At 55.0% G+C, this 25,541-nt stretch overlaps 1 protein-coding gene across 1 annotated transcript in view; it reads left to right on the top strand.

The window, feature by feature from the left end:
- Positions 1-23,248, top strand: part of TRAPPC12 (trafficking protein particle complex subunit 12) — an 83,226-nt gene extending 59,978 nt beyond the window's left edge. Inside the window, exons 7-12 of the mRNA XM_043604638.1 lie at positions 984-1,056; positions 3,215-3,288; positions 8,671-8,769; positions 21,944-22,044; positions 22,396-22,483; positions 22,626-23,248. Coding sequence (XP_043460573.1) covers positions 984-1,056; positions 3,215-3,288; positions 8,671-8,769; positions 21,944-22,044; positions 22,396-22,483; positions 22,626-22,868 — 678 coding nt within the window. The 3' untranslated portion in view covers positions 22,869-23,248. The remainder of the gene's footprint in view (positions 1-983; positions 1,057-3,214; positions 3,289-8,670; positions 8,770-21,943; positions 22,045-22,395; positions 22,484-22,625) is intronic.
- The last annotated feature ends 2,293 nt before the right edge of the window (positions 23,249-25,541 follow it).

The raw sequence follows: 25,541 nt of genomic DNA, 5'->3' as shown, positions 1-25,541 counted from the left end.
CTGTTTCTGTTCTTATGATTCTTCATCAGAAGACAGATTAGCCAAAAATGTCATGTGACCTGGTCTGGACCCAGTCGAGAACCTTCGCGGCTCCGGTTCCGAACCCAGTGTCTGGACCCAGCGAGGCGGCACGGGCTGTTCACAGAGGCTGTGCTCCAGCTGGCGTTAGGCAGGGACCCTCGCAGGTGCGCAGAGGCCCCGCTCGCCCCCTGCTCTGCCCCCGGGGACCCCACACACGAAAGCCCAAAGCAGGTTCTTCATCGGGTGGCAAGCGTCCCCTCTTGGGGTGGGTCATTTGGGGACATGTTAACTGGCAAGGTGACCCGTAAACAGAAGGTTTTTTTTCCCCAGACCACCTGCCCCTGAGGTCAGTGATGACGCAACTGGGACACAGCTTCGTCGGTTGACGCTGGGTCTCCTGACGCACAGCCTTTCCTCTCCACGCCTTTCTCTCCTGCCGCTCACATCCCCTCCTCACGTTACAGTGATAGCCGTCGTGTTTTCTTTTCAGGAAAAGCCAAAGCACGCAAAGCAACCCGAAGTCATTAACCAAACAATACAAACGATGTAAGGGGACAGGTGCTCAGAATATATTTCTTACATTTCAAAAGGCCGCACAGCCCACGGCTGAGGGGGGGAAGCGGAGGGGCAAGACTGGCGCTTCTGAAGGTAACAATCATCCTCGTGTGTAACACACTGGCCGCCTTTCTTGAAAAGAGAGGACGTCTCCTCTGTGTCTGAGGTCTCTCGAGTGCCTTCCGAGCGTCCTAGACCCAGACGCCACCACCGGCTGGAGAGCGGCCCCCTCTCCACGTCCCCTCCGTGTCCTGAGTGCTGACGTGTAAAAGGTGTCTGTGTGGGACATTCCTTGACAAATTGGTTTTCATACAGAGAAGTCTGCGTCTCCTAGAATCGGTTACGACAAAGTCTGGAAGCAAATTCGTTTTTCACGATTTTGTTGTTCTCGTTTGGAATTGCCATAGATCCTGACAAATCTGGAGCAGGGCTTGGCTGAGGACGGAAGTGTGAACAGCATCACACCGGAGAACAGACGAGGTCAGTGCGCAGACTGCTCGTTAAGCGACTGCCAGCCCCAGCGGTTTTCTTTGTGCCCCCCCCCCCCCCCCTTAGTAAGGCCTCCGTCCTCGCATGCATTCGTTGGCTCGCCCTTGTTTGGGAAGCCAGGCGCCAGGCCTGGAGCTCTTGGTACAGGAAGGGCAAGCCCAGGCACGAGGCCTGCCCGCCGGGAGCCCCATCGGGTGCGGGAGCCCCACTGCACCCAGAGGTCCCGGAAGCCAGCGCAGCTCCCGCGGCAGGCAGGTGCTGGGACAGAGAGGAGTTGGGCCTTCCTGGGGGAGGGGCGTCCCTGGGGTGGGGACTGCCCTCCGGAGCCACAGCCTTGGCAGAGAGGGGCACCCAGGGTCCCCAAAGTGCTGGAGAGGAGAGGAAGGGGGGCCCCGCGTGCCGTCTAGGAGGCCAGGATGACCCTGAGCCCCAGGCTGCTGGGAGCCAGTGAGGAGAAGGTCATCCCGGCTGTAACTTCTTGAGAACGTTCGGGATGAACTGCTAATTACACTTCAAAACCCAACTCGATCGGTGCCCCCGAGAGGCCCCTCACCCACCGCTGACTCCTCAGGGCCGCCCCTCTCCTTTCCACACGGCACCTGCCCTGTGGCACCTCCGGGGGCTCCACCGTTTGCCCCTGTGTGCCCCACGCGGAGCGAGCTCTCGTGACCACCGGCCAGCGTGGGTTATCCTGGCGAGCGGTGCTTCCTCTGCAGCTGCCAGAGGCAGGGAGCTGCACTGGTGCCCCCAAGGGCGTGGTGACCCTGACAGAAGAGGGGAGTGGGATGGGCAGGAGAAGTTTGCCTTTGGGGCCAGCAGCACTGGGCTGCATTTATGCTTTAAATTCAGTGTCCTTTGTGTGAGAAATCCCAAAGGACAGCCAGGTTTGTAGGGGTGTGTGTGTGTGTGTGTGTGCGCGCACGTGTGCAAATGCACTTCCGAGTCATGTAACTGCAGCTGAGTTAGCGAGGAGGCGTCACTCACCCTCAGATGTCCCATCCTCTCGTACTGGGTGCCAGTTTGGGAATCCGCAGATAATCACTAGACCTCAGAAAGCACTTCCCGGGTACCTAAGGGTCATAATAGATAAACAGTTTGAAGGTGAACGGGGGCTTCCTCCCAGAGCTGGAATTAGCACACGAAAGAAGGCCATGGGTGAGCCTGGGTGGCGCAGTCGGTTAAGCGTCAGACTCTTGATTCCTGCCCAGGTCACGATCGTAGGGTTGTGGGATTGAGCTCCGTGCTCAGCAGGGAGACTGCTTGGGATTCTCTCTTGCTCGCTCTCTCCCCGCAAAAAAAAAAAAGAAAAAAAGAAACAAGTCCGTGGAGATAAACTGCAGTTCGGTGAGACCACACGTTGTGTTCATCAACAAAAGATACTGTTGAGGACTCTTCTTTTCACAAAAATGATGTTGTAAGCACCTGATATATTTTTAATTGCTTAAAGGCGCAGGGAGTTAAGTTCCCAATTCTAGCAGTTAAGTCTACTGTGTTCTTAAGCAGGTCCGAGAATAAGCACACTTTCTGGGCAGGTGTTATCCTACCCACCCGTTGGTCCTGGCACATGGGAAGGGCAGCACATGGGCAGAGCTGGGTCAGCCGGCTCACGGAATGACGGTCCTTCGGGCACCGCCGTCCTCCGGGCCTGTGGGCCGCTGCAGCCGCCCCCGGGCAGACACCTGCTGGGGAGCCACCTCTGCTTCTGCGTCATCGCCGCCCTGCCGTCACGCGGGAGGGTGCTCGCTGCCACCACGATGGTGCCCACAGGGTCCGCAACACAGATAGGACGGCGGTTGCCGCTTCCGTTTAAAAGGCTCTGAAACGGAGGCCTTGAGAAGGTGACCTCAGTAAAGTGGAGCCCAGCGTGCGGGCACCCTGCAGCCCCATGCCCTGTGCCCCCCAGGCAGGTGGCCGTGGCTGGGCCACATGGTCTCCTGTCCGCCCTGAAGCTGACCGGCCACCTTCCTGTTCTCATGGCTGTGTCACTTCTTCGTCCATTCTCCTCCCAGGGCCAAGAGCACCGGCCTGATGCCCTGTGCTCGGCAGCCTGGTGACAGGGGACCTTCTAGGCCAGAAGTCACAGGACCGTCGCTGACGGCCAGGGCTCGCCTCCAGCTGGCACACGCTCACCACTGCCCCTCTCTTGCAGCCTCCGTTCGGCTGTGGCGGTCCCGCCTGGGCCGGGTGATGTGCTCCATGGCAAACTGCCTGCTCCTGATGAAGGTACGTGGGTAGGGAAGAGGGCGTCCATGGTGAGGAGACATCCACGGGCAGCCGCGGGGTTCCCGGACTCGCCCTGGACCCATTTAACGTGTATGGAAGGAAATTTCAGCACAGCGTAGAGTTTACACTGCCACGCTGAAGTGTTCAAACCTGCGTCTAGACGATTTAACTAAAATCATCATTCGTTCCCCCTCCTTCTCGTTCCCTCTCCCTTTCTCGTCTCTCTCCCTCTCCCCTCCCCTCCCCCCACCCTTTCCCCCTCCCCACCCGCATTTCTCATATTTTCCTCTGGGTGCCATCCCAGAAAGGGAGCCCTTGTTCTCCCCGTGTTAGAGGAAGGGTTTCCCCTGGTCCTGGCAGGACTTGCTGACTGATGCTTGTGGTATCGGGAGACAGGTTTCCCCAGAAGACCTGTGTCTCAGGGATGCCACCCAGAGCCTTCGGCCCCCATGGAGGCAGCTCTCAGATCGGAGAGGACGAATGGACGCCTGGGTCCTTTGTTCTCTCGTCTTTTCCCCAGCAGGCCCTCGCCAGCCAAACAGCAGTGTCTGGCTCCTCGCTTTGGCGGGAGCCTGACCGCAACCCCCCCCCGGCTCCCCCGGCCGGCAGGTCAGGGACCCACACCCCCAGAAGCCCTGCCGCAGCTGCAGGGGGGAAGCAGACAGCCGAGAGCCGCTGCAAGAATCCGTTAGCCTCGGACACCCAGGCGCGAACACTTGGGCTCTTATGAGACCGAGTCTCTGAGTCCCCCACAGGTCAGCCCAAGGTCATTCCTGAGCTTAATCTTTAGCAAAGCAGAGCAGGCGGTTGATAGGGTGGCAGAGCTCCGTGGCTGGCCCTGGCGCGCAGCCCCGTGAGCGGGTCCTGTCCTGGGCACAGTGCAGAGGGCTTGGCCGCGGGCATAAATGCACAGCCCCGCCCCGTGCCCGTCAGGAGGACGTGTGGCCTGAACCCGCCGTAGGGCAGCCTGCACGGCTCCCATCCTGGTGGCCCCTGTAAAGGCGTGACACCAGGGCACAGTGACCTCGCAGCACCCTGCGTGTCCCGGAGCCCCAGGCGCCTGCTCTAAAACGAGGCACAGAGCTGGTATCTCTGAAACCCGCAGCTGTGACATTCACGCAGCACCCCCCCCCCCCCCCCCACCAGGCACACACGGCCAAGGAGCTCAGGTCTCCCTTCAGTCCGCACACCTGGCGTTTCTGACAGGGTGGCTTGGCCGCCCCTGCGGTGACCGTGTCCCTCGTCTCACACCCCAGGGCGGGCCACCCCCGGCATGTGCGTGGATGGATGCCCTCCAAGCAGGCCGTTCTCCCCAGCCTGCTGATGACTGTCGCCAGCTCCTGGAACCCCGTCCCCCGCCCCAGAAAGCCAGCTGCTGATGCGGAGAGCAAACTGTAAATTCACAGGGCTGACTTGTCTTCAGTCACGGGGCCAAAACTCCCCAGGAGGGACGCTACCTGTCCCCCTGCCGACTTTTATTTGCATTGTTAAGATGTTAATAGCACATTATGGGAGGATTTCTTTGTTGCGCCGTGGTGGTAACAATGCCCTTAAGCACCAAATGTAAGTTTTCTACCGACTTCGCTGGGACTCCATACCGAACATATTGCTGCAAAAATGCTTTCTGATGAATGCAATTTGAGATTTTAGACGAATCTTCATTTCCTTGAGTTCAAGTGCACGTTTGGCAAAGGTCTCCGAGTGTTTGTGCCCTGTTGCCAGGGTGAGCGCGCGCGGCACTGCGGAGTCCTGTCCATGGGGTTCGTGCGCGGCCGCCGGCGGCCCCTCTACTCGGCCGTTTCATCGCTCTGAGGGCCGGCTCTGTTACGGGGAAATAAATACTAACTTCCTTCTGATGAGAAGCGGACGTTTCAGCCCCAAGTACCCGCAAAGCGTACCGTGGGGCGCGGTTATTTGTGTCACGTGCCCGGCGACGTGTCCATATGACGTACTGTCGGGGCAGTTACGTGTGTGACGTGGCCGGGGGCGTGTCCGCACAACAACGTCGGGAGTGGTTACGTGTGTGACGTGGCCTGGGACGTGTCCGCACGACATCGGGCACGGTTACGTGTGTGACGTGCCCCGGGATGTCTCAAATGCGGCTCTCGTCCCCAGACTCGCGGAGGGCGGGGCGCCCGTGCAGGTCGGCCCTGTGGGTGATGTGCCTGCGGCCTCAGGTGCGCCCCCGAGGGTCCCACGTTTCCCCCCCCCCCCCCCCCCGGCCCTCCTGGGCTGCCCGTCGGGGCGCCTCAGGTCACGGAGGGACCGTGCAGGCGCATAGACCAGCGTCTTCCCGCCTCAGTCTCCCCACGCAAATCCTTTCTGGCTGCAGATGGTCGTGAGCCCTGCTTCACGGCCCCCAAGCCGGCAGAGCTGCTGAAGGGAGACGGGTGCACCCCGCGCCGACCCAGGCCCATCCCCGAGCAGGTCACTCGCGGCCTTCCTCAGAGCCGGTCGCGTGGTCTGCAGCGGGGCGGAGTGGGACAGCGACCTTGAGCGTTTTCCTTTGGAGGGGCCGCATTTCCTCCGCTTCCAGGAAGTAAGCCATTTCCGGCAGTGATGGTCAGCTTAGGAAGCTCTGCAACCCACCCCCGCGTTATCTGAGCCCAGGGCCCCTGGAAGCATCGCGGAGGCCGTCCCCGAGGCTGCGGCCGCTCCTGGGCGTCCAGAGCGGCACCGGGACCGCAGTGATCTCGCGGGGAAGCCAGCCTTCCCGCGCGCCCCCCCCCCCCCCCCCCCGCCTCCTCCGTGCCTGCGGATCCACCCTGGAGGGTTCTCCCAGGAGGTCGTGTTTTCACAGATCCACGAGGCCGTTACTCCGTCAGGGGTCCTTGCTTAGTTCTTTCCACGTCACATTATCTTCGGAAACACGGACTCCTGGCCTCAAGCACTGAAACACGGTTGTCAGACGGCGACGTTGGCTTCCCCGGACTTGCCAGCCAGAAGTGGGCAGGTACCGCCCCGCACGTCCTGGCTCCGGCTCCGGCTCGGCTGGGAGCTCGGTAGGGTGGGTGACGCACAAGCCAGGACCTGCGGCACGTGGACTGGCCTGGATCAGTGACACTCGGGCGCTAACACCAACGACAGAAGGGTCTTCTCTTGACTGGAAACCAACAGCGAGGGCTGGGTGTTAAATCACAGCAGGTGACTTCCCCACCAGCAGGCGTCTGGGTAGGCCTCGTGCTTGTGGGGGCACCCCAGGCACCCTCTGCTGGGGCGTCAGCCCCCCCCAGGGGAGGGGCCTCTGAGCACGCGCACACACACACACACTTACACGTTCGCACTAGCACGCACACACTTGCTCATGCTTGCAAACGCACACCTACACACGTTTACGCTAGCACGCACACGTGTTCACAGATGTTTTGTTCACACTCATGCTTTTACACACCCACTTGCTCACACGCTGATGCATACACGGTAGTGCACGTTCGCACTTGCATGCACATACTTGCTCATGCTTGTGCACCCCCCGTGCCCACACCTGCTCTCATGCTTGTGCTCACACTTGTGCACTTACGCACCTCCGTGGTTTCTCACACTCATGCTTGCACACACTTGCTCATGCTTGTGCTCACACTTGGGCACACATTCATGCACCGGCTTGGTTTCTCACACTCGTGCTTGCATGCACACTCATGCGCTTACTTGCACTCACTTGTGAGTGCACTGACACACTTGTGCCTGCTTATACACGTGTGCACACACAGCACTGGAAACAGCACAGCCCTGCTGTGGGCAGCAGGGGCCCCAGGAAAGGATGGCAGGTGCTGTGAGGCTCCTCGTGAGCACCACACCTTCAGTAAAATTTGTCTTAATGGGTTTTCCTTGAAAGGGCCCGACTGGAAAGGTTTTCACTCTTTTCCTGCTAAACTGAAATTTTACTTGTCACCTGTCTCTATCACCATTCCAGTTAGCAAGCTAGTAACTGAGAATGTGGAGGAACGAAAAACAAGCCAGGAGAAAAGTGCCCACAGCCAACATTTCCTGCCGGCCATGTGCTGGGACTCAGGAACAGCACAGCGCCCGTCACGGAGCCTGCTCCGCAGACGTCACAGAGATCACGGCTGTTCTGGAGAGGCTGGCTTTGCTGGGGGACCCGAGAGGGGCCAAGGGCTGTGTCCTGGGCGACTGGTCCCGCCTCTTACGGACGAACCGGGGTTCCGTTAGTGTCCCAGTGGGCCGGCGTTGGGAGCACAGCAGGGGGTGCAGAGATGGTCAGGCCCTACCCGGTCCCCCAGGGCAGCGTGAAGGGTGCTCCCGACGCAGTGAGAGAGGGCAGCTGCTGGGGTGCACGGCCAAGCACCATGGCCAGCGGAGCCTGCTGAGTGCCCCACGTACACCTCCCTGGTGCGCTCAGAGAGTCCCCGCACCACATTCCAGCGCTCTCCCCAGCGAGCCTGCCCTGGGTCTTGTGCTCACTCTCAGCTAAGTTGTTTGGTGGGGGTTTCTGTTTAAACATAAGAACTTTTCCTCAACTTTTAGCATAGAAAACGTTTAAGAGATGCTATTAATAAATGTGGTTTAGGGGCACATGGGTGGCCAAGTCAGTTAAGTGTCCAACTTCGGCTCAGGTCACAATCTCACAGTTCATGGGTTTGAGCCCCGCATTGGGCTCTGTGCTGACAGCTCGGAGCCTGGAGCCTGTTTTGGATTCTGTGTCTTCCTCTCTCTCTGTTCCTCCCTCACTCACACTCTCTCTCTCTCTCTCTCAAAAAACAAACATTTAAAAAATTAAATGAGGGGCGCCTGGGTGGCGTAGTCGGTTAAGCGTCCGACTTCAGCCAGGTCACGATCTCGCGGTCCGTGAGTTCGAGCCCCGCGTCGGGCTCTGGGCTGATGGCTCAGAGCCTGGAGCCTGTTTCCGATTCTGTGTCTCCCTCTCTCTCTGCCCCTCCCCCGTTCATGCTCTGTCTCTCTCTGTCCCAAAAATAAATAAACGTTGAAAAAAAATTTTTAAAAAAATAAAATAAAATAAAATAAAAAATTAAATGAAAAATAAATAAATTTGGTTTATGTCATTGGCAGTGATGACAAGGTGAAATTCACCAACTCACTTAATTTTGTCAAGAAAGAAAGCGACAGTCCAGGTGAATTGCTAATTGCTATTTAGAAAGTGGAAGCAGGTTGGACCTCAGCCCCTGAGGGAGAGGAAGGCATTTCCCGAGTCTGGTCACAAACAAAACTCGGGGTCCCGTCTGCCACGTGGTCAGGCAGGCTTGCGCCCACCTCCCAGGCCCAGCACTGGGTTTCCGCATCCTCCCGGCTCGCGTGTCGACGTGCCCTATCTTCACACGTGAGTCTGCAGGCACTTGAGCTTCTAATTTCGTAAAACGGTGATCTTCCTAACCCAAGATGCTCTTTCGGGTTCTGTCCCCGCAGGATTACGTGCTGGCTGTGGACGCGTATCGCTCAGTCATCCAGTATTACCCCGAGCAGGAGCCCCAGCTACTGAGTGGTATCGGCCGGATCTTCCTACAGGTACGGGCTCCCCCCTCCCCGCCCCCCACCGGGCACCTGAGCTACAGGGGGTGGGCCCTGCAGGGGTGGCCTGGGACTCCGTGGTAATTCCGTCTTTAGGAAATAGAAAACGTTTTGTGTCAGGTGTCTGTTAAAAGGTTGAGTTTTTCACAGTAGCTCTGTTTTGATGGTATGAAATCCCGTTGGCTTTGACGTGATTAGGAAGCCATGTTGCTAAATGTGAATTTACAGGTTTTCATGGGCAAGGCACTGAAACAGATTATTTTATTTATTTATTTTTTGTTTTTAATTTTTTTTTCAACGTTTATTTATTTTTGAGATAGAGAGAGACAGAGCACGAATGGGGGAGGGGCAGAGAGAGAGGGAGAAACAGGCTCCAGGCTCTGAGCCATCAGCCCAGAGCCCGACGCGGGGCTCGAACTCACGGACCGCGAGATCGTGACCTGGCTGAAGTCGGACGCTTAACCGACTGCGCCACCCAGGCGCCCCGAAACAGATTATTTTAGAAATCGTCCTGTGGCAGTAGGAAAAGCGTTGATAAAACCACCAAGAGTGTTCTTTCAGCTTGCCCGAGACTAGCGTAACTTGCTGATATCTTGCTGGAAAGGGCACCCGAATGTGTGCGGAGGCACAAAGGACGCACAGCTGGAAGCAGCGGTCCAGCAGTGCACGAGGGGAGGGACGACACCCTCTCGCCAAGAGCATCGCTGATCCGGGATGAGCTCTCCTGGACCCCTTGGCGACGGAGTGATGAGTGCCCTCCTCACTCCTGTCTCTCCCAGGACGGCAATACCACCCTTGCGGGCTGAGCCCAGGCGGCCTCTGCCCCCCTCCCACCCTCAGGGCATGGGGCTTTCTGCCATAACACCCCGGAGCAAAGTCGGAGAAGGGTCAGAAGTACATCGAGCACCACTCGCCCTGAGCAGGCGCCACGCCCAGCCAGCCCCGCCGTGGGTACTGCCGGCCACTTTACAGATTAGCAAACTGAAGCTTCCCTGTGGTTGAGTCACCCGCCCGAGGTCCCAGAGATCCGGCGAACGGAGTCTCTGTGAGCCCAGAGCTCAGGTGGTTTTCACCGAAGGTGGGTCCTGTCCACCCCCGTCCTCACTCCACGCACACACGCGTGCACCCCCGTCCTCACTCCACGCACACACACGCACCTCTCTCCTCCTCCCACAAGCGCCACTGCTTCTGGGGAGCAAAGACGGGTTGCAGGGACAGCCTGACAGTGAAGGCCAGCTGTGGTCTCGGAGTCCTTCCCAGGGCACTCAGGGGCCTCTGTTGTGGGGCCGTTAAGGGCGACCCTCGCTAAACCGGATGCTGAGGAACGCACACCGTAGAGGCTGGAGGACCCAGCTTTCTGTCTGTTCTTGGTGCTTAGCTAGCAGGTGAGCCCAGGCAAGCCGCCGAACTGAGCTACATTGTCTCTGTACACCGTGGATGCTCGTTAGTGTCCTTTGGGGTCACTGAGCAGACAAAGCAGGACCGTCCGTGTAAGAACGCGGTGCCGTGGGGGCGCCCGGCTGGCTCAGCCACTAGAGCGCGTGACTCTCAATCCCGGGGTTGTGAGTTTGAGCCCCGCGCTGGGTGTAAAGATTACCCTAAAAAAATAAAACCTTTAAAAACAACAAGAAAAAAAGAATACAGTGCTGTGCCTGGGATCATGCTGATTATCGAAATGAAATATCCTGCGTCTGCTCTAATTCCTCACCACTCAGGACAGTCTTCATTTCTGAGTCATAATTTACATAATTTAAGGACTCCACGCCTGACATCCATTTACGAATCCTGAGATACGAAAGCACATCCTCCTGTGGGAGTCACGGGAGTGACAGGACTGAGGCCCGGATCTCAGAACGGATAGTACCAAAGCCACGGGGACTTGGTGAGACTGCCCTGTAGACGTTTCCGTCCCGGCTCCAAGAGGGTCCAGCGTCACCAGGGGAGGTGGTGAGCAGTGCAGGGAAAGCTCTTGGTGTCCCCCGTTCTCAGGGCTGGGGAGGTGACTGCGGTCAGGAACACCTCCCCCCCCCCCCCCCCCCCCCCCCCCAGTGTGAAGACAGGCCACAGGAAGCTGGTTGACTGGACTCACCGAAGTCCCCACCACGTGGCCGGGAGACCTTGTCACCTCGGACTATTTATCAAACGCCTGTCACTGATACTTCTGTTGCTGAAGAACAACGGTGTGAACTTTGGTTTTGTAAAAGAAATCGAGATGGCAGGACTCACCGTTGATGACACGTTCCCATCGGAGCTGCTCAAAGGTGGCCTCGCTCCATGGACAGGTCATCTGTTACCGCATCCGTGCGCCGAGCAGGAAAGGCAGGCACAGGTAAGGTCTTGGTCGGCGGGGTCAGCGTGCTGCCTGATGCATCCGGATCTGAGAGGAGAGAGGACGGCCGCTGAGCGGGTCTCATGCTCGGAGACCCGGGAGAGCCCTTTCGGAAGCTGAGGCTCCCGGTGGAACGTTGCTGTTCCGGGCCGGCGTGGTCGTGCGCCTCCCGTAGCCCGTCCTGTGATCTGCCAGTGTTGAGGCGCCGCGACAGCTTCCCGCCTGCTCTACGGGGAGTCCGTGCTGCACAGTCAGGGCTCACGGTACAGGTCTCCCTGGGAGAAACCACACGGTGGCTTGAATTCGTGGGGAGTTCTAGAGCTTTCCGGACCCCTGTGATAAAGAGCGCGTCCTAGGGCCCGGTGGCCATGCCTCTTTGTCCTGACCTGCCCTGCACCCTCACCTGCTTCCTGACGCCCGTGCCCTGTACGGCCGGCGTGCTCGCTGCCGAGCTCTGGTTTCTTTACGGTCGCCCCAGCAGGCGCCCATCCGCACCCGGGTTCAGAAGCGGTGCTGGGACCGGCCCCTCCAGACCCGGCCGCTGCCTGAGGGCCCCTGTCTCCGGTCTCTGCGTTCGGCCCCCCAGAGGGGCCCAGAGGCAGCGTGGGCACGTGCGAGTGGTGGCACTGCCCCGGCCTCCAGCCCCGGCTGGCTCCCATCCACCCCAGACCTCAGCCTCCTGAAATGCCGCTCCCTTCTGTCATCCTCGGTCAGAGCCCCTGCTGGCGCCTCATGGCTTACCTGTCGGGTAAGCTCACGCCTGAAGCCCGCGCTCAGGGCCCTCCCAGATTCGGCACTAACTCCTGCTTTGCAGCCTACTTTTCTCCCTGCTTGGGCTCCCTTTCCCTCTGCCTGCCTCTGCAGGTCTTGCCTGTCCTCTAGGGCACCGTGAAGTCACCTGGACCCCTCGATGAGCTCTCCCCTGACCTCTCTCCCAAGGCATCTTGGAGAATAAATGCACACGGCCCCGGAGCTGAGTGGGAGAAGACAGGCCACGGGAGCCAGCTCGGGGCCGTGTGGCTCTGAGCGGGTCATGTGACCTTGCTGGGCTTCGGTCCCCTCTGTGAGATAGCGAGTCGGGGATCTCAGCAGAGATCGGACTGCACACGGGGCCTGGGACACGTGTGGTCTACTGGGTTTCTGTGCCTCTCAGCCTCCCGCCGGCCTCGAGCAGTGGGGCACGCCTCACTCCCACCAACCGAAAGGCAGAGCCGCCCCAGAGAATGGCTAACCCCAGGATGTCGGGGTGGGGAGCTCCCTAGAGACGCTGACGCACACAGGCCGGGAGCCCACAAGCTGCCGGGGGACGTGAGCGCGACTCCTGGCCGCGTGGTCCGCGTTCCAGCCCCAGAGCCATCCTGCCGGCGTGTGTGCTCGTGTCTAACCTTACGCCTCAGCTCACATTAAGGACGTGTTTGGTGGGATGAGAGACGGTCACCGGGGGCGGAGCCTGGCATGGTGTTCTGTTATGCGGCCCTGACCCGTAATAGTGCAGAAACAGGACATTTGGGGACCAGACGAGGTGTAGCCAAGTGGAACGAAGTTTCTGGAGAATACCACACGGCTGGGCGCTACACTGCCCTGTGTCTCACGTGCTGCACCGCTCCACCCTCTGTCGGGCCAGCAACAGCTAAGCCACAAAGGAAGGTGCGTGGGCGGATACCCAGGGGCCAGACTGGTGCCACGTTGCATTAGGTCTCCTAACAGAATGTATGGTACTTGTGAGGAGCTACCCCCATTCTTTCCAAGAGGCTCGACCTCATGGCCGTTATGAGCAAACGGTTAGCTGTTCAGTTTGTGCGCTGATCACATAGATGGGATAAGTCCCACATAAGTCAGGTGGGAAGACCGGACTTAGACACACAGGTCAGGACAGAATGTTCTAGATGCAGTCTGTAGGGAGCAGGCCCGCTGGCCTCCCACCCACACACCAGGCGCCTGGGCCGGCCCCTTCTCGCCCCCAGTCTTGCTGCACAGCCTCCTGAGAGCCCCCGCCGTCCATGCAGAGGAGGTGAGCGGTTGTTCTGGGGGGAGGGTCAGGTGGAACGGGGGTCTCTGCTCCTGAAGGCACTGGGAGGGTGCAGACGCGATGGGAGGTGCTCTGTACTCTGAGGGAGCCCTCCCATGGTCCACCGAAGGGCGGTGAAACACGTGCACACGCAGAGGAAGTGTGTATTCACACTTTACGGTGACTCCACACCAAGGCCCCCACTCCGTCCTTCTGGGCTGTGATCTGTCTCAGCGGCAGGAGAGGAAGTGGTGGAGGGGTCCTGGGTGCCGTCCCTCACGGCCGCAGACTGTGCCTTCTGTGCCTTGGTGACATCCGGAGCCAAGGGCCCACGAGCTGCTCACGGGAGAGCCGGTGTCCACGGCGCTGGCGCGGAGCCGGAAGGGGCCGGTGGCCAGGCAGGAACCTTCGGCGCAGAGCGCGGCGAATGTGGGCAGACCGGCCTCCGCGGCAGCGCGCGCGGGACCGGCGGCGAAGGCGATGCTCAGTCCTCCGACGCCGCGGCTCAGGGGCCTCCGGAGGTGGGGCGCGCCCAGCGTGCTGCGGGGGCAGCCACGCGGGTGGGAGTGGGGCGTGAAGGACGGTCGGGGGCCGTGGGGACAGGAGGCGCCTGCGGGGTGCAGGCTGCTTGTTCATCCTGCCTGGCTCGCAGCAGGGCAGAGGGAGCAGGAGCCAGGCTCAGGCTCAGGGCTGCACAGGGACTGGGGGGGGGGGGGGGGGGGAGGAGGGACATTGCTGCCCGGAGGCTCTGGGGGCGGGGACGTCACTGTGCGGGAGCACCTGCCGGAGGGAACCAGGACATAGCGGCAGCGGCGTGTCACCGTTACTGGCATGTGTGCACTAATCTGGGGGGTCAGCCCCTTCCGGAAATGGAGGTTTGAGAGGTTTTAAAGTGGGGGCGGGGGGGGTGCCTGGGTGGCTCAGCCGGTTGAGCATCCGACTTTGGTTTCAGCTCTGGTCACGATCTCCCCATTTGAGCCCCGCGTCGGGCTCTGTGCCGAGAGCGCGGAGCCTGCTTGGGATTCGCTTTCTGCCCCTCCCCCATTCAGTATGTGCGCTCTCAAAATATGTTTTAGGTATGAAAATATTTCCTATATATAAGCGTAAAGATTTGGGCTAAATGGTTTTTCTAGATGGATTTCCAGCCCGTGTTTCCGTAAGTAAAGTTGGTCGGAGTAAACAGGAGAAGCCCATGGCTTTCAGCTGATACACATCTCACGGCAGCAGGCGCCCTCCCGAGGCCGTTGCGGTGGCCCTGCTGGTGCCCAGCCGCTGGGACAAGGGGTTCTCACTGTTGCAAACTGGCAAGGCCTCCAGGGACCCTGCGCCTCCGCAGGGCCGCCTCTTGCCCAACTTGCAGGGTGGGAGGGAGCCCAGCCTGCTGTCCCGGCTGAGGCCAAGGAGAGGGAGAGAGGCCGCGAGCCCTGGTTTCTGCTGCAGAAATACACACGGGGTCCGTCCGTCCGAAGGACACCGGTGGGGGAGCCCCACACAGGCATGCTTCTCTCGGGCTCCGCTTCATGAGTGCGCACGCGTGCACGAGCACTCCTCTTGGGCTCTGCGTTCACGAGTGTGCTTGTGCATGAGCACTTCTCTCGGGCTCCAAGTGCACAAGTGTGCGTGCATGCACGAGCACTTCTCAGGCACCGTGTTCACAGGTGTGCGCGCGTGCACGAGCACTTCTCTCAAAAGCGCTGGTATGTGTCGTCCGTCTTCACAAAAGTGAGTTAGAAAGTTTCTTTCTTTCGCTGTCCTCTGGCAAATTTTGGATTATTTTGGAATTCTCTGTTCCTTGAAGGTTTGGATAATTCACCTAAGAAATGCTTGTGCCAAGCACTTGGTGTTTGTGAGCATTGACGCCGATCACTGTCCCTAATGTGTTACTGTTACAGGCCCCAGGGATTTTCTCTGTCTCCGGGGTCCATCTGGGCAATTTCAGGTGTCCCAGGAGGTCACCTGTCTGGTCCCTGCGTTCACGTACATTTGCACACAGTTCCGTGAACTGATGCCCTTTTGCAACACGAGCAGTTTCCTTTCTGTCCATAGTGACTTGTCATTTTACGTTTATAATTCTGTTTGCACTTTGTCTCAACTGGTTCCTCCACTTACTATCTGTTGTTTTCTCCAAATAAGTGGGTTGGGGTTATCAAGTCTGGGTTTATTTGCTTGCTGGATATCCTGCAAAAATTTCGATTGCCTTTTTTTATGTTTGATTTTTAAATCATTACCACATAGGTGTATCAAGTAAACCCGCCGTACACCTTACGTTTACACAGTGTGTCAAATATGTTTCAGTTAAAAATGGAGATAATAGATAGCATGGATGTGACCGATCGAGAGCTGAGTGTGTTGAAGCGCTTGGCTGGGCGCCCACCACACCTTGAAGGCTTGATAAACACGAGTAGCTACGGTAACTTCGGCGGAGTCAACAATATAGACACAGCGACATGGTTCTCGTCAACGGGACTTGAAACACAGCGAACAGGTTGTGAGGGACCAGACTTGCCAGCCGAGGGCGCAGACAGCGTTGAGCCCACAGGGCCTCCGGCTCCTTGCGAGTCAGGTAGAGAGAAGTCTGGTGCAGAGCTTCGAGCCGCGCGGGGCCCGAGGGGAAGCGACACATAAACGCCCTTCTGTCGTCTTCGCGTGTGTTCGTTTTCTTCCTTCTCGTGTCGTTTTTGGGCTTCTGTGGATTGATGTCAGTGACTGGGAGGGCTCTGAAGTTCTGTCCCCTTTGCAAACTATGCACTTGGCCGTGGGTTTCCTGGATGCTGGCAGAAGACAGGGGGCTCCCGGAAAAGAGACGAGGGGGCCGTTTATTAAGGCAACACCAGTACGTTCACGGGGTCATTTTTGTCACCAGACACCACGCCCATCTGTAGGTCTTCTTTGGAGGAATATATTTGCACCATTTTTTAAAAATTTGATGTTTATGTATTTTGAGAGAGAAACAGAGTGTGAGTGGGAAAGGGGCAGAGACAGAGGGAGACACAGAATCGAAGCCGTCTTCTGCCCATTTTGTAATTGCATTATTTGTTTTTTTGAGTGTTCAATTGTGTAAGTTCTTTGCATATTTTAGATACTAACCCTTTATCTGCTGTGTCTTTTACAAATATCTTTTCCCACTCATAGGTTGTCTTTTAGTTTTGTTGATTGTTTCCTTCACTTTGCAAGAGATTTTTATTTTGATGCTGTCCCAGGAGTTTATTTTTCCTTTTGTTTCCCTTGCCTCAGGAGATGCGTCTAGAAAAAAGCTGCTGTGGCCAGTGTCAGATTACTACCTGTGCAATTTTCTAGGTGCCAGGTCTTTAACCCATTTTGAGTGTAGTTTTGAGCCTGGTGTAAGAAAGGGGTCCGTTTCATTCTTTTGCATTTGTCGTCCGGTTTTCCCAACACCATTTGTTGAAGAGACTGTCCTTTTCCCGTTGCATAGTTTTGCCTCCTTTGTCGTAATCAGCCATATAACTATGGGTTTCTTTCTGGGTCTTCTGTCCTGTTCCATTGATCTGTGTGGCCGTTCTTGTCCCGGTCCCATACTGTCTTGGTGACGGCAGCTTGAAGTCTGGAATCGTGGTGCCTCCGGCTTTGCTTTGATCTTTCAAGATCGCTTTGGCCACTCGGGTCTCTGGTAGTTCCATACACATCGTAGGACTGTTTGTTCCAGCTCTGTGAAAACTGCTGTTGGGATTCGGATGGGGATTGCCTTAAATGCATAGATTGCTCAAGGAAGTAGAGACATCTCAACAGTATTTATTCTAATTCATGAGTGAGGTATGCCTTTCCATTTCTTTGTGTTATTTGTATTTCATCAGTGTTTTCTAGTTTTCAGAGTTACAGGTCTTTCTCCCCTTTGGTTAAGTTTATTCCTAGGTGGTTTTTTTTTTTTTTTTATTACTTTTGGTGCAATTATAAATGGATTTTCTTTTTTAAGTAGGCTCCATGGCCCGTATGGGGCTTGAACTCACGACCCTGAGATCAAGAGTCTCATGTTTTACCAACAGAGTCGGCCAGGATTGTTTTCTTAATTTCTCTTTCTGCTGCTTCATTATTAGTGTATAGGAATGCAATATGCTTTTGTATCCTTCAACTTTACTGAATTCAGTTATCCGTTCTAGTACTTTTTTGGTGGCGTCTTTAGGGCTTTCTGTCATCTGCAGGTAGTGGGAGTTTTACTTCCTACTTACCAATTTGGATGCCTTTTATTTCCATTCGTTTGCTGAGGCTAGGACTTCCATTACTATGTTGAATAACAGTAGTGGGAGTAGACATCCCTGCCTCATTCCTGACCTGGGGGGAAAAGCTCTCACTTTGCCCCATTGAGTGTGATGTTACAGCTGTGGGTTTTTCACACATGGTCTTTATTATATTGAGGAATGTTCCCTCCGAACCCGTTTTAAGGGTTTTTGTCATGAATGGATGTTGTTCTTTGTCAAATGCTTTGTATGCATCTACTGAAATGATCACATGGTTTTTATCCTTTTTATATTGATGTGATATCTCACGTTGATTGAACCACCACCCGCACATCCCAGGGATAAATCCCACCTGATTGCGCTGAAGGATTTTTTTAATGTATTGTTGGATTTGGGATTTGGTTTCCTAGTATTTTCTTGAGGGTATTTTAGTGTATGTTCAGCAGAAATACTGGCCTGTAGCTCTCTTTTTTGGTGGTGTCTTCATCTAGTTTTGGTATCAGGGTAACACTGGCCTCATAGAATGAATTTGGAAGTTTTCCATCCTTTTTTTTTTTTTTTTTTTTTTTTTTGGAATAGTTTGAGAAGAATGGGTATTAACTCTTCTTTAAACATTTGCTAGAATTCACCTGTAAAGCCATCTGGTCCTGGACTTTTATTTTTTGTGGGTTTTTTGATTACCGATTTAGTTTCTTTGCTGGAAATTGGTCTGTTCAAATTTTCTTTTTCTACCTGCTTTGGTTTTAGTAGTTTATATGTTTCTAGGAATTTATCCATTTCTTCTCGGTTGTCCAGTTTGTTGGCATATAATTTTTCATAACATGTCTTACAATTGTTTCTATTTCTGTGCTGTTGGTGGTTATTTCTCCTCTGATATTTGTGATTTTGAATTTTTTTCTTTTTTAATGAATCTGGCTAGAGGTTTATCAATGTTGTTGATCTCTTCAAAGAACCAGCTCCTGGTTTCATTGATCTGTCCTGTTGGGTTTTTTAAGTTTCTATACCGTTTATTTTTGCTCTAATCTTTACTATTTCCTTCCTTCTGATTTGGGGTTTTGTTTATTCTTCTTTTTATATACCTCTTTTAGGTGTAAGGCTAGGTGGTTTATTTGAGATAGTCCTCTGTTGCGCTAAACTTCCTTCTTAGAACAGCTTTTGCTGTATCCCAGAGGTTTTGGAGCTTTGTGATTTCATTTGTTTCTATGTAATTTCTTATTTCTTTGATTTCTTGGTTGACCCACTCGTTGTTCAGTAACATGTTGTTTAATCTCCATGTGTTTGTGGCCTTTCCAGATTTTTTCTTGTGGTTGATCTCTCGTTTCGTAGCGTCGTGGTCAGAAAGGACGCACAGTGTGACTTCGAACTCTTTGAATTTGTTGAGACTTGCTTTGTCACCTAATATGCGATCTGTTCAGGAGGACGTTCTATGTGCACTTGAAAAGAATGTGTATTCTACTGTTGTAGGATAGAATGTTCTGAATATATCTGTTAGACCCATCTGGTCCAGTGTGTCATTCAAAGCCACCGTTTCCTTATTGATTCTGTTTGGATAATCTGTCCATTGATGTAAGTAAGGTGATAAAGTCCCCTATTATTATCAGTTTCTTTTTGTTATTAACTGTTTTGTGTATTTGGTTGCTCCCATTTGGGGTGCACAAATATTTACTATCGTTATATGTTGTTGGATTGTCCTCTTTATTATTGTTTTTAATGTTCATTTATTTATTTTGAGAGAAAGAAGGGAGCATGGGTGGGGGAGGGGCAGAGACAGACAGACTCCCAAGCAGGCTGTCCTCACGGAGCCCAACATGGGGCTCAGTCCCATGAACTGTGTATCATGACCTGAGCCAAGATCAGGAGTCACTCAACCGACTGAGCCACCCAAGCAGCCCCGTCTCCTTTATTATCACATAGTGTCTTTCTGTGTCTCTTGTTACAGTCTGTGTTAAAGCCTGTGTTGTCCTGTAGAAGCATTTCTGCCCTGGCTTTCTCTTAACACCCATCTGTATCAAGTGTTTCTCCGTCTACTCGCTTTCAGTCTTCAGGTGTCCTTAGGTCTGAGAAGAGTCTCTTTTACGTAGCATATGGATAGGTCTTGTTTTTTTATTCATTCTGTCACCCTGTGCCTTTTCGGTGGAGCGTTCAGTCCACTTGCGTTCAAGTAATTATTGATAGATATGTATTTATTGCCACTTCAATACTTGTTTGGTGGCTACGAAGTTTTTCTGCGATCCTTTCTTGCTTTCTTTCATGATCTGTTGGCTTTCTTCAATGATACACTTGGGTTCTTTTTATTTATTCTGTGCGTATCTATTACTGGTTCTTGATTTGTGGTTCCCATTGGCTTCGTATATAACATCTTTTGCATACAGCAGTCTACGTTAAGTTGATGGTCGCTTAAGTTTGAGCCCTTTCTGCTCATTTCCCCACCGCCCCAGATTTGAGGCATATGGTGTCACACTTTACATCCTTTTATTTTGGGACTCCCTTGACTGAGTTTTACAGACATATTTTTACTGCTTCTGTGTTTCTTACTTTTCATACTCTCACTTACGGTCTTTTTTCCACTCAAAGGGTCCCCTTTAATGTTTCCCGCAGGGCTGCTTCAGTGGCCATGAGCCCTTCAGTTTTTGTTTGCCTGGCAAGGTCTTCGTCTCTCCTTCTGTTACATGCAGGGGCCGTGCTAATCTTCTCCGTGGTGTCCTGACTTTAGTACATGTGCTCCCAAAGCAAGCGCCGTTCTGAACGACGGCCTTGCAGGATGGAGAATTCTCGGCTGCGCATTTTCCCCTTCGGCACTTTGTATCGTGCCGCTCCCTTCTGGCTGGGATTTCTGCTGAAAAGTCCACCAGTAGCCTTACGGGGTTTCTTCGTGTGTCACTGTCGTCTTTTCTTTCGTGGCTTGTAACACGTTTCCTTTGTTGCTTTTTGCGTGGACCTCCTTGGGTTGATTTTGTTGGGAGCTCCGTGCGCCTCTTGGAGGGATTTTTGTTTCCTTCCCCAAATTAGGGAAGTTTTCAGCTACTTCTTCAGGTAAATCTTCTGCTTTTTCTCTCTCTTCTTCTGGGATCCCTGCAGTGCGAATGTTAGGATTCTTAACGGAGTCCCTGAGTTCCCTACGTCCCCCCCCCCATTTTGCACTTTCTCTTACTTGCTCAGCCTGATACTTTCCATCACCCCATCCTCCGCGTCGCTAACTCGCCCCTCGGCTTCCTCTAACCCGTTTATTCCATCTAGTGTATTTTGTATTTCATGTATCGTGTTCTTCATCTCCGATTGGTTTTTCTCTCTGTGCCGAGGGTCTCCCTGATGTCCTCCACTCTTGCCTCACGTCCAGCGAGTATCTTTGTGATCACTGAATTCTCTGGAAGGCACCGCCGGCCTCCAGCTTTCACTTGGGTCTCTTGCCGCAATTCTGCCCTTTCATTTGGGACATACCCTTCCCCTCGCTTTGCCTCACTGTGGGTGTGCGTGTGCGTGCTGGGAAAGTCTGCTACGTCTCTCGCTCTTGAAAGTGGCAGGCAGGTTGCACACTTTTGATGAAAGGCACTGATCTCTTCCACAGAGGATGCGCAGCTGCTGTGGAGACCCAGCCGGCCGGGGCCACCCTGCAAAGCACCCGCGGGCGGTGTGCACGCCCGTCCTGTTGCGCGGGGGCAGGGGGATTGCGGTTTTTAACACGGTGGGTGTTTCCTCCCGGGGAAGTCGGGCCACGCTGTTGGCAAGCCGGTCTCCGGGGCGAGGGGACCCGCGGCACCAGGACTGGGGCAGGGCAAGGTGTAAGGGTCGGTAGTGAGTGCAGGTGTCCTGGTGCGTGCGGGGAAGGGAGACGGCGCCTGCCCCCTGCTCTGCTCCTGGAGAAGTCCCTCGGGAACTCTGAGACCGGGAACTCGCTCTCCCTCCCTCACGCCCCAGGCTTCTTTCAGAACGCTGCTTCTAATCTGGATCTCCGGGCCGCTTGCCCTTTACGGGCAGGGACCCAGCTCTCCGTCACCCCATCACCCTCCTCTCCCAGAGCCCAAGCCCAAGCCCGCTGGTTTTCAAAGTTCCAGGCTTCAAGTCCTGCTGCTTGTAAGAACTCTCAAAATTCGGCCCCTCTGATTTTCAGAGCCAGACCCTCCGGGGATTGGTCTTCCCGGCTGGGCTCCCTGCTGTGATCACCTTCTTCTCACCCGTCTCTGTGCCCGTGGGGGCTTAGCTCCTGCCTCCTCTCTGCCCTCCTGCCCTCCCCCTCTCCCGTGTGGCCTCCTCTCTGCCTTCACCCCTGGTGTTTATTCTTCGGGCTTCGGCCCGCCCTCTGGGTTGTCAGCAGTAACGTGCGTGTTTTCTAGGATCCGCGGCGGGAGACGAGCGGCGGTCCTCCTCTGCCGCCTCCCTGAAAACCGTCATTTGTCCTTTTTACTTCATGCTATGCTAGGATTCACATTTAAGACTTTTTAATAAGACGCGTACATTAACTTCATTTCTGACATAAACGTGTTGACGTTCCGTCGTGTCCTAAATGGGATTCGCTTTTACAAAAAGTAATGATCAGTGATGGCGAGCAGAGCTTTCCTGCCTAACCCATCGGGCAGCGGTCTGTGTGGCTGTACGTTTACTGGTTTTGTCACCTGACCTGACTCAGTAATTCTGTCAAAGCAGATCGGAGACATAAAAACAGCTGAGAAGTATTTTCAAGATGTGGAGAAAGTGACGCAGAAGTTGGACGGACCACAAGGCAAAATAATGGTTTTAATGAACAGGTAATAAAGCTCTCAAAAGTACGTTTTCTCAAATGTCCCAGGAGTTCAAGGCTCCGCTTCCTGAAGCCCCTCTAGAGAACGTTCCTTATTCCTGTCCCCTTCCCAGCACTGAAACAGCAGTCAGTCAAGCGACAGGTTTTAAGATTTCTCCCCCGTTTTTCAAAGTACTGTTCATATTGCCCCCGTTTTCAACATCAATTTGCGTAACCGCTCGTTGTTCTCGGTCCCCTGGCTACTTGAATGCCTGTGTTTTGGTGTCTTCACATACCTGTGCGTGCATCTGGGGAGCCCCCCTCCCCCCGCTTCTCCCCTCTTCCCAGTTAACTGCCTTACCTGTCGTTCACGTTCCAGAGCCTTCCTTCACCTCGGTCAGAATAACTTTGCAGAAGCCCACAGATTCTTCACAGAAATCCTAAGGATTGAGCCGACAAATGCAGTGGTAAGATCCTAGAGGACACAGGAGCTCGCGGCTGTGGGCCCGTCCTGAGCCGTCGGCCGGTGTCACGGTGGTCGGGAGAGGGTTTCGGGGGCCACCGGCTGGCGGCCGTGTCCGATCCCGTGCACGTGTCCCTCCCGTCCAGGCCAACAACAACGCCGCCGTGTGTCTGCTCTACCTGGGCAGACTCAAGGACTCCCTGCGGCAGCTGGAGGCCATGGTCCAGCAGGACCCCACGCACTACCTGCACGAGAGCGTGCTCTTCAACCTGACCACCATGTACGAGCTGGAGTCCTCCCGCAGCGCGCAGAAGAAGCAGGCTCTGCTCGAGGCCGTCGCCAGCAAAGAAGGGGACAGCTTCAATACACAGTGCCTCAAGCTGGCGTAGGACGCTCGCCTTCTGGGGCCACGGGGCCCCTGTGCAGCACATCCGCCGGAGCGGATACCCTGACCTGACCGCTGGCTCCGAGGACACCCCTTTCCCCGGGGCCCGGGTCGTCTTCACCCGGAGCCACGGCGGGGCCCAGACCCTCGGGCGAGCGGTTTGTTAGACTCCAGGTGGCCGAGTGCCCGAGACTCTGCCACGGTTCACGAACGTGGTGTCCGGGAGGCGGGGTCCGTGTGAGGCACCGCGTCCCTTTTATTCCCGGGAGCTGGCCTGCTTCCGCTCTTCATTCTGACTGTCCGCAGAGGAACGCTGACCAACCACCCGTTCTCTGTAAATCCTCCAGTCCAGGTGAGCATAAAGGCAGAGAAATACCAAACACACGGCCTTCTCTCTCGTTCCCTCCTTTGCGGCCCAGAAGTAAACACGTCACTTGTCCTCATCTGATTCGTTTTCAGCCAGCGCCACACACCTTGGACAGGCCTGGCGGTGGGTGAAAGAAACCACCGTCTCTCTTCAGTGTTTTGTACGTCACAGGGAGCGGGACACGGGGGCTTCTGATGCATAACACAAGCAGGCGGGCCAGGACGTGTGTCCTTGCGTGGTCTTTCGTCCCGAGGGTCGGGACACGTGTGCGGTATTTACACAGTATCGGGGAGGGAGTTTTCTCCTCTACCCTTCTAGGTTCTTCAGTTGGTCTAATAAACTGACACGAGACAGGTTAACGGGAGACAAGTTTGATCACGTACATACAGGGGCCCCATAAGAATATGAGACCCCGGGACGAGCCCGGCAGCAGAGGCTTCTGCCGTCCTGAGCGGAGGAAGGGGTGGAGGCCTGGGGCTTCACGGGACCGTAACGACAACAGATCTGCGGACATGAGATTTTTGCCCTGCTGTGCGGATGGGTCATTCAGATAAAAGTTCATAGCCTGTAACAGCTCCCGCCGGGGGCTAGGCCTCCTGTCCAAACCCTTCCAAGAAGCGAGAGGCAAGTTTTTTCTTAAATCTGCTACATCCTGATGGTCTTCGGCTCAATTTAATCCACGTGCCAGAGCAGCGTATCTGGGGGTCGCATATCCTCTCCCGACCTCGGTCCCACCTCTGAAACTTCTGGGCTGATGGACCGCTCCGGCTCACTGAGCCAGCCTCCCAGTCCTGACGACGGGGCCGTTCAGTTAAGCAGCCGGCTCCATTTCAGGAGGCTCCCGAGTTAGGTCTGGGGGCAAGTCATCGGATATTTAATAAGAGGCATTTCTGGGGAGACAAAAAACGAAGGTTAATCTGGGGAGCAGATCCGGTCTCGGTGAGTTCCGGAGGCAGCCAGGCGCACAGACGTCCAGATGCCCGGCTTGCAGCATCTTCAGGTGGGGTGGAGCAGACAGTGGAAACGAGACAGACGGGCCTGGCCTGCAGGGAGGCCGTCTGGCGAGCTCTCCGAGTGGCCCTCACAGCAGCAGGCACGGCAGTTATCCACACGTGAGCTGTTGTGGTTTCTCTGAACTTTATGTGACGGTGTCCGGCTGTAACCTGCACAGCTTCAGGGAAAGGGCAGTTGTGGTTCTCAACGATTCCGAGTCAGAAGCACTGGTGGCGGGGAGGGGGTGAACTGGAAATGCCAGTTTGGAGATTGCAGCCAAATATAGGAAGAAAATAGAAGAACTCGGGATCTAGTCCAGTTTACAGGTAAAAACAAAACCTCACGGGCCGTTCACGGCACTAGAATCTGCTGTCCACGAAGGCATGTTACTGAAACGTGATTTCTCTCTACAGTCACCCCCACATTCACAGCAAGATTAACTCTGTTTTCACAGTTTCAGTACCTTGGCCTTGTTATTTACATAAGTGCAGAAGAAGAGTGCTCACCATACAGACTTTTAAGTCCGCTTGGCTCAGACTTTCCGTAAGGAATCTCCCGTGAACTTCGAAAGACTCTCCAGGCTGAGAAGCCGCGCTAAGGAGCCATCATCAGACTTTGCCTGCAATACATACAGATTTGGGTGAATTCCTCTCTTCTCAAGGTTCCAAACATTTCCTGAGATTCTTGGGCCTGCCAAGAAGCGACCTTCCCTCCTCACCGGGTCAGGCCGCCAGGAACCCTGTAAGCAAGGCCCTCATAGGCTCCATTAAGGTCAGCCTTAGTTCCTGGAAGCCGATCATCTCGGAGTCTTTACATCTCCCTCAAATAAGACGTTGTGGTCAGAGCCTGGTAATATAACCAACATTCCCAATTACGTCCTGTTACAAGAACGGATTCCTAAATCACTCCTTTGAGTGGCAGTACACTTGCAAAAGAGTACGAAGTTTGCAAATTCTGGAGGGGCCAAAGAGGGAGAAAAATGTTCACCTTTGTTCACAAAGCAGTATCTTAAATTGCTGATCCCATGAGAAAAGGGAAGGCTTTCTTAGGTTTGGAAAAAGGTAAAGAACAGTGTTTCAAAGCAGAAGTCGTAAAATTGTAGTTCCAAATCCATTCGGTTCCATCTAATACTCGTTCTGCCTGAATCCATTCCTCGTTATTAGTCCTAGAATTTCTCATCCCGCTCACTTTCACGATGTCAGGTCCTACCTGTCAGTCCTTTCCGTGACTCCTTGGCGGGAGGTGCCTTCGCAGGACACTGGCAGGGCACCAAAGTGCAACGACAAGACTCCCGATGTCAGAGATCCGACGGGAGTC

This window comes from Prionailurus bengalensis, chromosome A3 (genome assembly GCF_016509475.1).
Source record: "Prionailurus bengalensis isolate Pbe53 chromosome A3, Fcat_Pben_1.1_paternal_pri, whole genome shotgun sequence".
In the NCBI taxonomy this organism is placed as follows: domain Eukaryota; kingdom Metazoa; phylum Chordata; class Mammalia; order Carnivora; family Felidae; genus Prionailurus; species Prionailurus bengalensis.
The sequence above is the reverse complement of the archived record's forward strand: the minus strand, read 5'-3'. Positions and strand labels throughout refer to the sequence as shown.